The 18,113-nt window shown below is 36.2% G+C and overlaps 1 protein-coding gene across 3 annotated transcripts; it reads right to left on the bottom strand.

The window, feature by feature from the left end:
* Nucleotides 1-74: 74 nt before the first annotated feature.
* STX2 (syntaxin 2) lies at nt 75-17,366 on the bottom strand. 3 transcript variants are annotated; one of them, XM_068654310.1, is made up of 11 exons: nt 17,204-17,366; nt 10,804-10,875; nt 9,628-9,727; nt 8,057-8,131; nt 7,189-7,262; nt 6,880-6,988; nt 5,068-5,141; nt 4,825-4,962; nt 3,335-3,445; nt 3,154-3,202; nt 75-1,659 (listed from the first exon to the last, which is right to left on the bottom strand). In XM_068654310.1, exons 1-11 carry the CDS (start codon nt 17,231-17,233, stop codon nt 1,526-1,528), a joined length of 966 nt encoding a protein of 321 aa, XP_068510411.1. In that variant the 5' UTR covers nt 17,234-17,366; the 3' UTR covers nt 75-1,525. The 3 variants fall into 3 exon arrangements, with proteins under 3 accessions (XP_068510411.1, XP_068510410.1, XP_068510409.1); XM_068654308.1 differs by having other exon boundaries at nt 1,558-1,659; nt 3,075-3,202; XM_068654309.1 differs by lacking the exon at nt 3,154-3,202.
* Between the last annotated feature and the right edge of the window lie 747 nt (nt 17,367-18,113).

The raw sequence follows: 18,113 nt of genomic DNA, 5'->3' as shown, positions 1-18,113 counted from the left end.
AATGAAGTTGAATTTTTTCAAGCGACTTCTTTATGGCTGGCTTGCAGAAGGCTTTTTTTGTTAAAAAAAAAAAAAAAAAAAAAAAAAAAAAAAAATACAGTATCTGAATAGCTCTAGCATATTCACAGTATAATTGGACAGCAAAGCAAGAATATTCATACATGCAATATATATTGTAAACTTTGCTGAATTTTATGAAGCTAGTCAATAGACTGAGTTACATTTTAGTTAATAATCTCAGGCACTTTCCACAAAATGTAAGCTTAAAGATTCTAATCTTTTATGACAGTTATTGAAATTAACATTATAGTGGAATATCTGGAAACATTAACAAGCATAGTTTTAGACTGTGTTTAAAAAGGCACACATTATACATTCCTCTAATTCTCTTACAATGTAAATGTATCTACATATCTACATGGACATCCTAAACAACGAGAAATCAAAAATTCAAGTTACAAATACTTTACACACAAAATACAAAAATAATCTTTAACATTAAATGCAGTTATTTGGTTACATTTAAAGTCTTTCAAGCTTTCAGGTCTTACAAGCTAGCATTACAACAATATGTATATACTAAGACACTTCATACATGTTATATAATAAATTTCATAACAAATCAGCGTCTTAGTTTGCATTACGTTCTGGAGTTTTCCGAGAGAGTTGCATTTCTCCCCATGTACTACATTCACACAACATTAGCAAGCTTCTGAAAACGAAATATTGACTTGACTTTACAGAAGGTGTGATTTTTTTAAAATCATTTTATCATATGATTTTTATCATTCATATGAACAATAAGGCTAATCTGATCCATGAGTTCTGTTTGAACAAAGACTATAAAATTATTTGCTGAAGTTCAAATTGTGTGTTTCATTATTGTATTCTTTTACCAGAAAGCACTTCCACCATAACATAAAGAAAATATTTAAAGCAATTAATCTTAGTCATGTTGAAAAGAATAAAAATGGAAAGTGTAAAAAAAAATCTTTGCTTTTTGAAGTGTAATGTAGGAGGCAGACCATTAAATATCTAAGTGGTCTTTTCAGGATAAAATATTTTAGCACTTGCTGAAGAATATTTTAATAAAGTATTAAGCTTAGACAGGCTAAGGTGACTAAATAACTTAAAGACATAGTTACATTTCATAAAAATGTTCACAGGAGTGCTAACAGAAGCAACACCAGTAAGGTTATAAAATCTGTGATTAGGATTATATTAGCAATAGAAATAAAAAAGTCAAACAGTCAAAAAAGCTTCTCATCTCCCTATATGAACTGTTTATAACACTGAAATATGAAAGCATCCTAAGTTACTTTAGTTCAAAACAATTAAAAGCAAGTTTCGGTCTTACAAATGTATAGTTTATGATGAAAATCCATACATATCCTAATACATTCTGTTCTTCATTTATAAGTAAACATTAAGAGTGATTTTGTTTTCATTTTAGCCATTTAGTGATAGGTAATCATCATGTAACAGTGCAAGGGTTTAAGGCATCTTTCATAAAAAAAGTTTGGCTTTACTGAAGACATATTTTGGAGTTGCTGAAGGTTCGTAGCTCTTTGAATATACTTGCTATGATAGTGTTGTTGCTAGGATAATTCCAAGTATCAGAAGTAATACAGTTACACATATAATAATGAACATCAATTTCTGAAAGAAAAAAAAAAGGAAAAGTTTAGATTGATGTACCTTGTCAGATAAAGAACTTTTTAAATACATGCATACCCACAGAAGATCAATTACACTGGTATCTATTCTAAATGTTTGAATTATCCCTCTAAATAAAAACTTACTACTGTGATTTTCTATTGTTATCCATTCTTTTCTAACATATGTAACCATAGTCACTAGCTGTAGCTATTTGTATAACAATTATTTTTCTTTATAGTTGTTACTACCCATAGGAAACTTCCATAAATATTACTACATATAGAAATAGCAGCAATAACAAACATTTACTTATTAAGGTCAAGCCTAAAAATAATAACATTGCTAACTGCAATAAATCCAATCCTTGGATAAATATTTGTAGTCTGCTCAAACCTCTACAATTGCACTCTGTTCTCAAATGTTCTCAAATTCAGGAGAATGTCAGTAAAAACCTTGTATAGCTAGTAGCTCAGAAGATCTGCACAAAAAACCCACACAACTGGATTCTATGTAGATGCATCAAGGTCTGACAGCAGGTCAGATATTTCTATCAGCAATGATAGAAAGTAAAGCATGTTGTCTGCCCATAAACCAAATGTGAGAAGAAACTATAACATCAGAAGTAAAAACTTAAATGTTAATATTAAAAATGTGTTAGTACAGACAACCAAACTAATGATTAGTGGTCTGAAATGACATACTATCTCATAGAGCTTCATATATATTTTGGAGATCCTACATGTAAAATGTTGGGTGTCTACTGGTCCCAGAAAAGTCGAGTGCTATTATCTGCTTAGCCTGGCTAGAAGTCAATTTGACAAGAAATGGCAGATTAGTACAGCAAAATTCTGAAAATTGAAAGATTTCTCAAATTTAGGGTGGAATATTTGCAGAATTCCTCTTACAAATGTATCATCACATGGTTTCATTTGGTCTAACCAAAACATTGTAATGCAATGTTTTATTTGGTAAAAGAGCTTTAAAGTAAGAAATTTATGTATATTCTGCAAGGCAAAATAGCCAGCTTTATGTTTGTAGACACCTAATTTAGCTCTGCTGAAAGCCGTAGAAAACTACATTTGACAAAATTCCAAATAGAAATCTGTATCTTAGTGCAGGCTGTTTGCTGACGTTAACTTTATATAAAAAAAAAAGCAAAGGACTGAGACAATAAGCTGGGTTATCTCATTTCATTTTTTGTTTACAGGTCTTACGATAAATTAAAAAAAAATACCACTAGATGTCACAGTTTTCAATATTCTCATGCATAGAGAATATTGCAGAATGAAGAGACAGAGGAGGATCCACCTAGTCACCTCACTGCCACAGTACTAACTGCACACATAGTAAGGATTAGTAGTCCAAAGAGTTTCTCAGAGCAGAACAATAGCAAAATTAGATGATTAGTTACTTACTGCCGCACTGGCAGGAATTCATGCATGCTGAGGTTATCCAAGCATCACCGAATACCAACAGACAAACCAATAATTAGACCAATTATGGCAATCAACACCAATGACACAAGGATAATTATCCATATTTTCTGTTAAAAACAAGGCATTATTATTTTAATATCACATTAAAACTTGCATTTTCAGTTTTTAAAAGTCAATGTTTCGATCCATACATTTCAAGTTAACATGCTCATTAGCGCAATTATGAAGAGAGACCATACCCTTCGTGCTTTGCTTTGATATTTAACTGCCTTTTTTGTCTCTTCCTTAGCATGCTCCACATAATCTGATGCATTCATCACGTTCTTTTCTATGTTGTTGATCATTTCACCCTTAAAATGAAGTGTTAAAGAAAAAATAATCATTGGCATCCATGGATCTTTGTTTAGTGAATCTGAAAAAGGCTACAGAATATCAACGAATATCTTAAGAAGTAATTCGCATAGTAGCAATGAACTTTTTTTCTGCCACGAGGAAAAGGGAATGTGTCACGGGTAAAAGGGAATGAGAAGCAAGGGCTCAAAGTTCTAAACAAACAAGGAACATTCAAGGGCAGGGTAGGCATCTTTCTCCATTTTGAATGAACAAACATTGAACATCTGAAAACATACCTTTGAATGAGAGGTATGTTTTAACAGGCAGTCTAAAACTGACATACTAAAAGGTCAGAAACCTCTGATGTGCCTGGAAGTGGGCAAAGATGTTGACTACTTTAACACAAGGTTTAACAGTTACCTAAAAAATCCATACACTTCAGGAAGCAAAGCTGAGTTGAATGTTTAGAACGTCAACACATAACCAAATTCAAATTATGATGAATGAAATTTGGTAATGAAATGGAAGATTGGTGAAAAGTTACAGTAAATCTCTATTACCTGTGTTTCTGTCCATCAGAAGAACTAATCAGCAGCAGTAAACAGCAAAGCATTAAATAATGATGCACAAATATTTTTATTCATTTCTAATTCATTAGGAAACTACTACCAGTTTGCCTTGCCGATAGATCTAATATCAAAGCAACATACAACTTTAGCACAAAACCCAATTAAAAAATGTCCTTTTCAGGAAAGCTTCTCCCCTGAACATTATTCCTTTCACTCTCCTGCAGAACTCAAAGAATTTAAGAGCCAAGTAAAATACTTTTAACTTCTGTTAATTGGTATTAAGTAGCAAAGACTACAGACAGAACAAACTATATGCACCTCAGGATAAACAACATGAGACAACTTGAATGTCTTGTCAATCTGTTTACATTCATGCTTGTTAAAACAGGAATCATACATTTGTATTATACGCAAATTGTATAAATCTACATTTTATTCTACCACATCAGTCCTTTAACATGTCTATGAATATAGTAAGTTTCCAAGACACTAGCCATCACTCCAGGACAGAGTTGTTCTTACTCAAGCATGCACAAAACATTCAAACATACTGCAATACAAATACGTTGAAGAAAATACTTAAATATAGAGACTGAAAAGTGCCTATGCTCAGCAATCCATAGGACATACTATTAGTACATCTGGACTGTAAATTTGTCTAATACAAAAACCTTCAGCAGTTAACTTTCATATATTCTAATCAGTCAAAAAACACTAAGAAACAAACCTGTATTATTTGATTACAAGCAATTGTTTCCTTATATTTCAAAGAGTAAGAAAAGAAAAAAATCCCACTTATGTATATGTATTTGAATTAGTTTGTTTACCTGAGTCTCAACAAACATAGCCATGTCCATAAACATTTCATGTAACTCTCGTATGCTAGATTCCAGTTTCATAATATCCTTGTGTCGGGACTCAATTTCATTCAGAGCTTGCCTAGTTATTTGGGAGTCTGATATAATCTTTGGAAGAACAAAAAAATACAGACACAAATAAGTGTTGACAAACTTCTAAATAGCAGAAGAAACAGAACAGATGACAGGCTTAACTGGACCAGAAGTACATACATCAGATGTGAAAATTGAAGGATTGCCACTCTCTAACATTTCCTCCAGTTCCTCATCAGTGGTGGTCTTTCCAGCTAGAATAAAAATAAAATATTTTATATAACATCACTTATTATTAAACTTAGTTTTACAGAAGAATAACAACTCAAAGAAAATTCTTGTATTGCACATTTTTCAAGATAAAACAATGTAGTGTTTAGCCATTACCAAGTACCATTTTGCATATGAAAAAAAGAAAAACGTCAAGTAGAAAGAAAACAACTATGCTAGATTCAGAACTAGTATGAAGATTTCCTGTGGGTTTTTTCTTTTGGTCATGTTGAAAAGCTTGATCAGAAACATTTACAATATACATATGAACCCTGTTGAGTGTTCTCCAGAGGAAGAACTGAAGATACAAATAGTATTTATGTAACACTCAATATTTACCCATTCAATCATGTCACATTGGAACCTAATTTGCTTCCTCCCTCCTACCAATGACAGTGATGGATCTAGTCTTTATGTTAACCATATGTAAGTCTTTATGTAAATCAGTCTTTAACAGCTAACATAGGATTACATTCAAATTCCCCACAGAGGAGATGATTACCCACGGAGTATCCTCACTTCTACTTTTCGTAACACACCTAACAATGTATGCAGTTTATTATTGCATGTTTAAGCAAACTGAATCCTATCACAGTGGTAAAACAAATGCAAATGTCTTTTGCATTAAAGACAAAAGTTACAGAGCATATTCAAGCTATTTGTATTGTACACATCATATACAGACATTCAACTTATTTTACATGGGAAGAGCAGGGATTAGAAATGGCTTATATAATTCTGTCCTATCAGATGAAAATTAATTTTAATACTACCTTGTGATATTAATACCCAAGAATGCTGCAAAACCGGCTTTAAAATTTTTACTGCTGAGGAAAAGCTAAAGAATCAAATTAGGTCATAACATTAATTTAAAAGAATCATGTCCTGAGATATTAGGGTCCCTTCCCACAGGAGCATGAGTGAAGAAATTAACTTGCCAAATAAACTATGCTGAAATGCTGAATTGAACCATACTAAGTATGGGAAACTAATGAAAAAGAAAAGAAGCACATGAAAAGCAAACTAACTGCTAACTCTTCTGTTTGCATTTTTCATATAAAAAATATTTATTTGCTTTTACAAGTTGCATTAAAAAGACCAACATTAGGTACAAGGTATTATTGGTGTTTTAGACACTTTCTGAAGTAGGCACTGTACTTCTGAGTAGTTAGGTGCCTTTCTGAATATTCCTCATAATCAACAATGAAATAAGGCAATGCAAGTCATTCAACAAATTATTAGAGTATAACTAAAGGTAGCACTGATGTTATGGTAGCTGAACTTACAAAAAAATGTTCTTATTGACACAAACAGAATAGCATAAAAAGAGATGACACCGTTATTAGCATGTTAATTTGGAAATGGCTTTTAGCAACACAACAGAACACATTCAGTATCTCTACAACAGCTTCTGCACGCAAGCTTAATGTTTCTTCTGCAGTTTCAGGACATGAAAAAATGAAACAAAGGATATTTAATAATTTGCAATATAAAAACTTTTATATTATTTAGTTTTCTCTATTTTTTACAGTTATTACGAAGAGTAGTAGCAAAGACTTAATGCCATCTGAGAATTCTTTCCCCTCCCATTCACATGCTTAAAGGTGGTGTCCAAGATGCATGATGTTTTGTACTAACTTTAAGTAATAAGAAACAATGGAGGTATAACAATACATTTAAAATTTATTTATTTTAAAAAAGAAGTGTATTCAGGTCACTTACTTATCTCTAATTGTCTCTGTATCCGACCTTTGCTGCGTTCTCGAAAAAGAGATTGGGTCTCGTTGTATTCTGTCATGACCTCCACAAACTTGTGAGCTAATACAGAGTGCTGTTTTTACAGGAGTTAAAAATGTGCAAAAAGTTTATTTTATTCTTAGTACAGCAAATATGACTGCACAACAACTGAAAACTGTATTTAAGTGTCAACAGAACAGAACATGGGGTCCTGAATTATTTCCGAAAAGTGCAACTCATTCACTGATATAATAGCATCCTTTTATGTTCTTTACATTTCTTAAATTGTCATACCTGTGTTTTTCTTATCCTGAGATCCACTGATGTCCGATTAGCATTTTCACCCTGATCAAAAGTTTGTTCAATAGCTAATAGCAAATACAAGAATATTGAGTCAACATTTGATATAGCAAATTTAATAATACCGCACCTCAAAGTTATTTGGTAAATACTACTAATTATTACTTTTCTCATGTACAAGGCTCCCCACAAAGAAATTTAACTTTTCTTCCATATGCATGTGTGTGTAGTGTGGGGGCAGTGAAATCCATATATGTTTTAAATAGGTTCTATAATTCTATTGTGTATAGATCTTAAAACAGTAGCTACTTCAATACTATTAAGAGTCACACTAACATCTATTACTCTAGGAGCAGTTCAAAAGGTCTTAACAAAATAGGACTGCTCTTAAATTTTAAGTGATAAAAACATAACAGGTAAACACACCCTGGTGCTTATGGAAGACTAACACAACAAAAACGCACACTAAGTGTAATGAGTAATACTCAAACTGTCAATGTATTTCAAAATGCATACTGGACAGGGCACTACTGCAGGGAAAACCCATAGCAAAATTACTTAGCCTGAATGAAAGGAGTTGAGTTACGGAATTCCAAATTATGTAAGTAGACAAAAAAACAGATCTGTATAAACACTAGCGCAAAAAGTTGAACATTTTGTATTCAAGGCTTAATGAATGAATAACTATACACTAAATTTTCTTAAGATTTTCTTAAAATTTAGGAACAACCTGGCAGGAGTTGTACAAGGTAATTTATACATACATGATAGAGTTAAGTTTTAGAAGGCCATTAACTCTAACACCACTAACATCCTGAATATGTTATGAGTGATAGCAGTTTTATTTCTCCCCTCAACTTACCCTTTAACCTGGCTCGGATTTTATTAGCAATCTTCTTTATTTCCTCATTTAATTCTTCGAGTTCTTCTTTTGTTCCTTAAAAAAAAATAAAACCAGTACTGTTGATGTTTGATAACAAATCAGTGAGTTGCCTTCTCAAAAGACATTCAAGTCATCATTTCTGGACACTATATACGACCAGGGGAAACACAGTTAATTAGTAAGTGACTTAAGTTCTTAACTGAAAGTTCTTAACTTTCTTCCATTCTATTTGGGAAGAAAAAAAAAAGAAATCATAAACTACTCTGTGATACAACACTTATTGCTTTGGTACCTCTCTGATCCTTTTATCATATTCTTTAATCTCAATTCCCTGGTGACATTCATCCTGCTTTACTAGTTTACAGCTGCCTGTACTCCTTTCTCTCAGCAGAATGTGGTGGCCACTGAAAGGTCACTGCAGCACCTGTTTGTGCAGGGGCAACTATCAGCATTTGGAGCAAAGCTGATGTTGCCCACTGAAGTGACTTAGAAGGGAACCATAAAATCCAGATCCAGCAATTGTATTGGTGGAGACTGTACCACTGCAATCTTTCTTCAGGTCTTGTCAAAAATAGATCTTCACATTAAAAATGTTTTTTGAAATTAGCAACAGAAAAATTGCATTGTTGACATCATTAAATACATCACCTTGAACACTGAACTACCAATGTAGCTCAAGCAAGCCATGGATCACGTATAACTCAACCCTGCAATATAGCATAATCATACTGAGAAGCTTATGATATTCCCAGGTATTTTAAATCTTACTATCAGATTCCTATTTCTTGTAACAGGCCCTGGGAAATGTTATTCCCAAATCACCACCTAAACCAGGTAAAATATTTTGTGCCTTTTCTTAACATAATTTCATGGTAATATTTCTTTGTTGGTCATAAGGAAGAAATTCAGTTAAGTCTTTCAAGTGACAGTCCTGTAGTTTATCATGGACTCATTGCTTTTAACTTTAAAAAAAACGTAATTGTATCACACACTACCTATATTTTCTGAAAAATACTACGCATATTCATGAAGCACTTAACTAGATCTGTTATTGGAGTTCCTAAAGACACCAGATTCACAAGAGCAATATCATGTCCCCACACAATTCAAATGCATTTCTGTGGTTGTGATAAAAATTGCTCTCAATCAGATCAATTACTAACCCTTATTAACCTGAGGGTCATTGCTTTTTAAGTCATATAGAATCAGTTAGCAAAATCACTGTCAATAAGACACACACATGCCCATCTACAAACAGATGAAGAAGATACAGGAGGGAAAAAAAAAAAAAAAAAAAAAAGAATTAACAACCACAGTTTGGTTTTCATCAGTAAGAACAAAAAAAGAGGTTACTGTTGAGACATTCTGCTAAAATGACACTGAGTCTTTTCTTCCCTGTTCATTATACCCTGCGCACAAACTTAGGCATGCCTTAAAGTAAGAAGGGTTGAGAACAGCTATCTGTCAGAGTAAAACTTATCTAAACAAAACAAAATTGATTTCAGAAAATCTAGTCATGTATACTTGAAATCTAAAAAAGCGATACTCACTTCCTTCAGGATTTGGTGCTGACAGGATAATGCTGTGCTGCTTTTTTACTTCTTCCACATTGTGTGCTATTTTTGCTATATTATTTCTAAGTTCCTCAACCTAGAAGATAAATGTGGCAATGAAAGAATTAAAATATGGCATTTGAAGGCTTTTTTTTTTTTTTAATGCGTCTTTGGTAATGAAAATCAAATATTTAATTGCAAGACTAGACAATATTTGACAGAAATCTCAGCATATCAATCTCAGACACTCAGTAGTGTCCTGGTTTCAGTTAGGACAGAGTTAATTTTCCTCCTAGCAGCTGCTGGGGGCTATGTTCTGGATTAGGATGAGGAGAGTGCTGATAACATGCTGATGTTTTAATTGTTGCAGAGCAGTGCTTACACCAAGCCAAGGACTTTTCAGCTTCTCGCTCTGTCCTGCCAGAGGGCAGACTGGCCGCCAGCAAGAGCTGGGAGGGGACAGACCTAGGACAGCTGACCCAAACTGGCCACAGGGGTATTCCATACCATCTGACGTCATGCTAAACAATATATAGGGGTGGCTAGCTGGGGTGGGGGGCCGGCTGCTCGGGAATAGGCTGGGCATCGGTCAGCAGGTGGTGAGCAATTGCATTGTGCATCACTTGTTTTGTGCACATTATTAGTAGTAGTACTATTATCATCATTATTGTTATTATTATTTTCCTGTCTTAATAGACTGTCTTTATCTCAAATCACAGGCTTTACTTTTCCGTTTCTCTCCCCCATCCCAGAGAGGGAGGGGGGTGGGTGAGCAAATGACTGTGTGGTGTTTAGCTGCCAGCTGGGTTAAACCACAACAAGTAGTTATCTGTGAACATTTAAATAACTTACTTTTTTTCTTTAAAAACAAACAAAACCAAAAAATCATATGCATACTTTTATGTACCATGATGAACTTTTATGTGACAGGAAAACATAGCAGGGGGGCACACAAGAAATCAAACTCCAATATCTTCAATTATTTGTTAAAACAGAATCTTCCCCGTAGTTTGCTATATTGTATGGAATAGGAACATGATATTTATTGAAGCAAGAAATACGTGATAAGAGGTGCCCATGAGATGGCTTACTTTCAAAATTACGCTAATAGCAAAAATAACTGAGAAATGCAGAATGTATAATGAAGAGTACATAAAGATTACAAAAAAACACCTGTTGGAAGAAGTCATCCATAAAATGGTCTTTTTCAACAATAACTGTTTCTCCATCTTCATTTCCTTTGCACTGCAAAAGACAGCAAAACAAATCTATGAAATAAAACTCACGATACTGTTCTGAAACAAGGAAGGTTCCTTCCACATTGCTCCTGCATACACATTTTTATCTTTTTATCGATAATCTGACAAGAAGTAAGTTTTTCTCTTCTGAGGACTGTAATCTGAAAACAAATAAGCAGAGAGGTCAAAAAGTCAACTGACTACCATAAAACTGTGAATGCTAATGCAGTACTCCCCTGCAAAAACCTTCAGGACAGAACCAGGCTATATGCAATTTTATAGTTCTCATTCCCCGTCATAAGAAAGTATTAGAATACAATTTTACATCTTTATATATAACACCTCTCTCACAGCCTAAAGATACTTACTTCACAGTGAGTCCTACGTGAATGTAAAATAATACCCAGTTACACCATAACTGAGACAGTAAATGAAAACCTCACAAAGAAATACAAAGAGGGGTGTCCATGACTTTCTAGCGTGTGATTTAATGATGCAAAGATCAAACGAAAGAACAAAATGCTACCAGCATCTCCGTACTAGTTTTGCCCTTGGGTGCTTTCAAGCTGCCACTCCACACCAATTCAGATACAATTATGTTACACTACACACAGACGCCTTACATAATTGATAAGCGCAGACTCTCATAACTGAGAAGCGCAGCCAGTGAGGCAGCAACTCCGGATGCCGGCTCTCGCAGATCTCCCAAGCACCCAGCCCAGCACATGCCCTGAGTCATACTTCCCTAAACCATGAGCCAGACCAGCAGAACATGTGGTTCTCCACAGTAACGGATTCGAATTTGGTCAAAGGAAGAGAGAACTGATGTGCATCAGAAGTATGCAGTTCCAGTTCTCATGGTCTCTAGTTCCCTCTGCAGAGCAGACTGACCTGCACTGAACCCAAATTAGAACAAAATTAGTAAATTACTGTGTTCTACTGCAGTCCATGGATAATCACCAAATAAAAGACAAACCACGTGATAGGTAAAATACATGATTTTAATTTTCAAAATTTTTCTTGCAAGCCCTTCTGCCTTTTATCCTCTAACTCCCACTCTCCACTTCCAAACCCTGATCCTGTAACCCAATAAACTCTTTGCTTCTGGTTTTATTAAATTAGATGAGATGTATGCTATTTGCATGATAATTCTGCAATTTAATCCAATGTCAAAACACTGCTATTACCTCATAAAGTTACATTCACAGAGAGCCTAAGCGTCAAAACACTAACAGTGCTCCAAATCTTTATGTAAAGTTCACATTTATACTTTGGGACAGATTTTTTCCCCCCACCCCCTGCAAATTCAGGGAGTCCATAAAGCTCCATAACAGTATTTTTTATCAGAAATAATTTGATTTTTTATGCTCAGCAACCACAGTGCTCCAACTGAAATAAAAGACTTAAGATGTTACGGCACTCCCAGACCACCAATTCACGTGTAATGTCATGCATCCCTAAAGCTTTTTGGTATTCGCTCATTCTGGGGAGATGATTGCTAGAACTCAGTATTAAAGAATCTGTCAGTACGGACTGTAATCAATTAACAGCCTTGCTTAATAAAAATGAGAGGAAGTCCGTGTCCAAAAGAAGTCACCCAACTTGTACTGATATCAGAGACTAGTGTTAAAAAGCTACCAGGTCTAAGTTAATAATGAGCTACATTAATGAGCTACAAAGATGTTTGATTTAATCATCTATGTAAAAGAACACCTGCTTACATTTACTGTGTAAAGAATATTTTTCTAGTTATAAGAAAATCCTGTATTTAGGTAAATGAACTAAAAATAATTAAAATGGTATTGGTTAAGAGATTCAGCATGTCAGCTGCTTCCTTGGTCAGATCTCAGTAAAACATTAAATACCTGAGTCAGCCTTAAGAGTAAGATTTTTTTATCTGTCATTTGGTTAAGCCATATTTAGAGGCAGCCTCAGTCAGTTCCACATGCATTTCACTTTCACATTTGGTTGCAATGACATGAATGACAGACAAATTGGCCGACTGCAATCTGTTGAAAGATTTAAGGACTCCCTACCTTGAACATCAGCACTTGAAAGACACTTGACTTGTCAACCTCTGTTCTTTATGTTCTTAAATCATCACTTACCTAGTATACGGCTTATTCACTAACTCTTCAACATAAGTGACACACCTTTTCACAAGCACACGGCTCAACCAAGATCGAGTTTTGCATAAAGGTATTCCTTCTCCTAGGCCTCACCTCCATAGTATAAGCAGTATCACCAGAAAAATACCTGATATAAAGCAGGCAAGAGGCTGTAGCTGCATGCTGAGAGCAGAGGTCTTGCACACCATCCTATTCCCACCCTGAGAATGCAGCAGGTGCCTCCCTGCTCTCTCTGTATGATGGACATTTCCTTTAAAATCTGTCCAGAGAAATTACAGGACAAATAATTGTACCGAAGTTATTATTGATACAAAAACCACATCTGAGGGACTGCAAATACTAGATTTACAGCAGTCCCTGCAAACTGCAACTTAACTCCCTTGTACTCAACGCACTCCCATATTACTCAGCCAACTGGATGGCATAAAAGGAAGCAACGTTGACGATACTGTAAATCTTTATGGTTGCCTGTACCAAGTAACTCATTACCTTTGTTATACAAGTAACCCTTTACTTGTGTAATGACTACTTATGTGTTTTAAAACACTCTAGAATCACTTGTTTTATCCAGTCCAGAGAAAAGGAGGCTGAGAAGCGACCTGGATGCTCTCTGCAGCTTCCTGAGGAGGGAAAGCAGAGAGGCAGGCGTGGCTCTCTGCTCCCTGAGGACAGGGCGTGTGAGAACAACACAAAGCTGCACTTGGGGAGCTTTGGACTGGCTACTATGGAAAAAATTATTCACCATGAGGGTGGTCAAACATTGTAACAGACTTCTTAGGTGGATGATGCCCCATGCATGCACGTTCAAGAGATATTTGGACAATGCTCTCACTAATATGCCTTAACTTCTGGCTAGCCTTGAAGCAGTCAGGCAGTTGGACTGAAGCACCTTCATGGGTCCCTCCTAACTTCATTATTCTATTCTATATAAAACGCCTGTCTTTAGAAAGGCTAATTCTTATATCACATCTCCCATGTTAAAGTCAAAGCCTTCCAAGCCTTTTCTCTTTAAGTACTTGTCAGAGAATTTCAGATTCCAGAAGTATTGTTCTAGATGTCAGCCATCTATAGGTACAAAGATCTCTCCTGACCTGGAACATGAGGTGTTTCAGTTTCTTCATACAGCATCAGGGTTTCAAGAATTCTTTTATACTAAAGTAGCAAGTATTTTCTCTCACTGAAGAGGTTCTCCTTACCAAGGAGATTTATCAGGCAGCTTTGGCAGGTCAATCATTAACATGAATTTAGTAGCATTACCGTACAACACAGAAAAAACGTCATAAGATAACCAACTATATGAAATAATGCTTTTATGACATGGAAAACAAAGCTCTTCTTCAGGAAGTTCTGTGTTTGAGTGAAGGACAATGTGAAAGATTAACTCAGGAAAAAAAGCAGCCAGTAATATTTTCCCATTTCTGAAAAGGTTCCTTTTATATTTTTCCATATTATCCCAATTCTCTCCATTTTAACTATTTTGATTTTGTGGTTGTTCACTCATTCCTCAATAGTTTGGGGGACAATAACTAAATGCACAGAAACAAATTACAAAAATCAGTGCAGTTCTGTTCAAGTTACTGTTCCTTATTTACAAGAAAAAAGCTACAATCAAGTGCAATCTAGTCTAAGTGCTTTTAAAAGTTTAAGATTCCCGCAGTAACACTCAAGAGTAATGAGATAAAAAGAATGTATTTAAAATGATTTACCTATCAAACAGGAAAAATGGATTTTAACATACACCTCTACATCAGTTTAAGCATTCGAGACAGCAATTTTTGTGTTATGAAGGTTGCACCCCAACCTTGAGATCTAAAATACCATGCTAAAGCAGGGGTTTACATTTTACCTCTTCTTTGAGACCGTTTAACAATATCAAAAACATTGAAGCAATTTTTATTAAACAGCCCTTTAAAAGACCACACGTTTTTAATACCTAACACTAGCTAAATGTGCTGAACACAGTGACTGAATGCAGATCCTACAGCTCTTGTAAAGTCATTTTAAGGTGCTCTTGTATCCCTTAACATCAAACCATTGAAGACCTGGAAAATATTCTAGAGAATCATTGCTATATACTTACCCTGCTTTTCTTTTCTTCCCAAAATATCTATTATTGACCACTGCTATATGCAGCATATTGGACCACAGAGAGCCTTTTTTTTTTTTTTTTTTTAATGTTAATCTTATATTAATTTGGGCTAAAGAACACCCCAAACCAGTTTGGGATATGACCAACTATCAATCGTATTTGAGAAATGGATCTGGTAACTGAGATTTCTAAAGCTGAAGCAAGTTCATATTGGCCTGCATAGCATAGTTTAAAAACATTGAAATAAGCCCCTTGAAGCAGACAAATACAACTCAGGTTCCCATCTTCTGAAAAAGGCATGATTTTTTTTCTAGCAGGGAAGTAGGACAATGCAGTATTACCTGAACGATCTGCATGTCTACAACAGTTTCTCAGGCAATTATTTTAGCACTGTTTAACTACCAAATACCAGATATTGACTGAAGGATCAAAAAAAAATATGGTAATTTTATATCTTAATGAACCATAAGCACTGATAAGTAACATTTCTTTTTCTTTGTAAAGACATAGGAAAATCTAGGTAAACATTACCACGTCTAGTGACAAAACTTGCTTGCTGTCAGTTAAAATCCACAAGCATAAATAAGGTCTTGCAAACTTAAGTTTCTTCTAGAAGCAGCACCATGTTTAATTAAACAGTGTGTGCACTGGCTGAAGTATTAGCATCTCAAACTTTATTTGTGTGGCACATCACGTCTTTGCCAAAAACACAGATGAAGCTGACGTGAAAAACATAACCAATGCAATACAAAATAACATTATTTAAGGGGAAGAGGTAAGATTCAGTAATTCCTTAAGATTCTGCAGGCCCAGACCTGTTTAAAAATGACAATATAGAAGCTCTACCCTTCATTGAATGCTTTAATCAAATAAAACGTGATGAACTACGATAATAAGATTGAAACGCTATGGAAAATAGGCAAATAAACGTTAATTGCTGTTCAATTTTTTTTTTTTTATATTTAAGATAAAGAGGCAAAATGGAAATAATTACTTCTACAAATTCCCTGTGCAAATCAAGTTTTACAGAGCCCACCTCTTGTGACACACAACTTTTCAAATCTTCATGTCAACGGTGAACTTTTAAGTGATAAAACACGGACTCTTCTATAGCTGTTGACTTCACTTGATGTTAAAGGACTTCCTTCTAGGTATAAGGAAGCTTCAGTTTCAAGTCTTAGATCTATTCATTAATTCTAAACTTAACTACGTTGATGAACATATGACGCAATTCAGCAATACTGACCTTAGTGTTTAGACTTAAAGCAGTAATTTTCTGCAGCAATGCTTTAGTTAAAGAAATAGCCTCCTGCAGTAATGTTTTTAGATATCAAATACTAAAGCGGGCCAAAAAAATATACATACAGTAAAAACCTTCAACTACAATAAAAAAAATTGTAACGATTTACTTATTTTTAAAATATATACACACAGCCCACTGTTGCTTCCCCTCCATCAAAAGGAAGTGTACTTGTTTGGCATTATAAAACACAGATCACCACTTACTGCTTCCTCTTTCTGGGAAGCAACTGCCACTACTGAAATTTGGTGCATATTCCCATAACCTGGCCATGTTTATAAACAGGAAACAGAAGAAGGGTTGAAGTATACATGAAAGAAAATGCTCATTTCTTTGGCACTGCTCTGATATATCTTTCCTGGTAAAGATATTGTGATCTAATGACCTTGCATGCCAATTTATCCCTTTGGAGAGAAGAGTGAAGCTTTGGACCTTGCAAAACATATTTTTATTATCTGGAAAATATGAACTTAGAGCTTCAAGACAAACGAGCCCCAAACCTTCACACAGCTCAGCACAGGCCAAGTTGTATGCGTATGTGGCGTTTAGGAATTATCACAGAAATTCCTGCGTACTTTCAATTACGCAGGAGAGGTTAAAGAAGGACCCCGAGAGGGGCCCTTCAATTACTCCCCGAGAGGTTAAAGAAGGGCCCCAAAGCCAGACACACCGACAGATTAAAGGGCCTCAAGGCCACCAGGTCAACCCCCGCGTTCCTCCTACGCGGCACCGGCCCCGCGGAGACCCGGGGCCGCGCCCGAAGCGCTTCCTCAGCGGCCGCGGCGGTAACGGCCAGGGCAGCCCCCGCCTCCCTCACCTCCTGCAGGTCGGCCAGCCGGTCCTTCATTCCTGCGGCCCCTCAGCCTTCCCTCAGCTCCTCTCTCGGAGCCGTCAGCACCCGGCCCGGCCCGGCCCTGCCCTGCCCGCCGCGGGGCCGCCCCTCAACCGGCTCTGCTCAGCCACCCTCCCACCCCCCGCCCCACCTCACGGCCGCCGCCACCCGCACCGCTCATGCGCCCCGCAGAGGGGCGGAATAGAGGGGAAAATGGCGCGCGGCTCCGCGCAGGCGTCCTCGCGCTGCTGACGGCGCGGCGGGGCTGAGGTAATCAAAATGGCGACTGTGCCCCGCGGGGTGGCGGTGGGGATGTAGTCACGGCGGGCGCTTTGAAGGGCAGGGAGGGGCGGTGGGCCTGCAAGGGAATACTAAGGAGACGAGCTGAAAAAAATTGTTACGTGGTTATGTGCCTTTTCTTTTTTTTTTTTTAATGAATGTAATCCTCTGGTGTACCACGTGGATAGACTGCAGACAGGCTTCTTAAAATTTCATGTTTAGTTACTGAGAGGAGGCTGAAAGAATTTTAGTAGATAAGGTAGACTAATGAGCATGTGAAAGGAAGCTAAAAGGATTTCAGTAAATAAGACAGGTAAGAGACATGTACTATATCTTCCGCTACCTATTGTGCAAAGAAACTGTGGCAGGAAATTCTGGGATTCCTCACGAAAAACAGTTCCTGATAGAAAACAGGAAACACATTTCAAGAACCAACTGAAACTGAATATGCAGTTTAAGCAGAAGCTGAGAAGCTTATGAGTCTGCGCTGAGATGAGAGGTCAACTAGCAGTGACGAGGAAGACTCACTAATCTTCATCACCATGACCCCCAGCGACCACTACCAGAATACACTGCACAAGCGTGGCTAGGAGGAATCTATTAAAATGACTCCCTG

Source organism: Anas acuta, chromosome 17, assembly GCF_963932015.1.
Source record: "Anas acuta chromosome 17, bAnaAcu1.1, whole genome shotgun sequence".
NCBI classification, from domain to species: Eukaryota; Metazoa; Chordata; class Aves; order Anseriformes; family Anatidae; genus Anas; species Anas acuta.
This window is presented reverse-complemented; position numbering and strand designations above follow the sequence as displayed.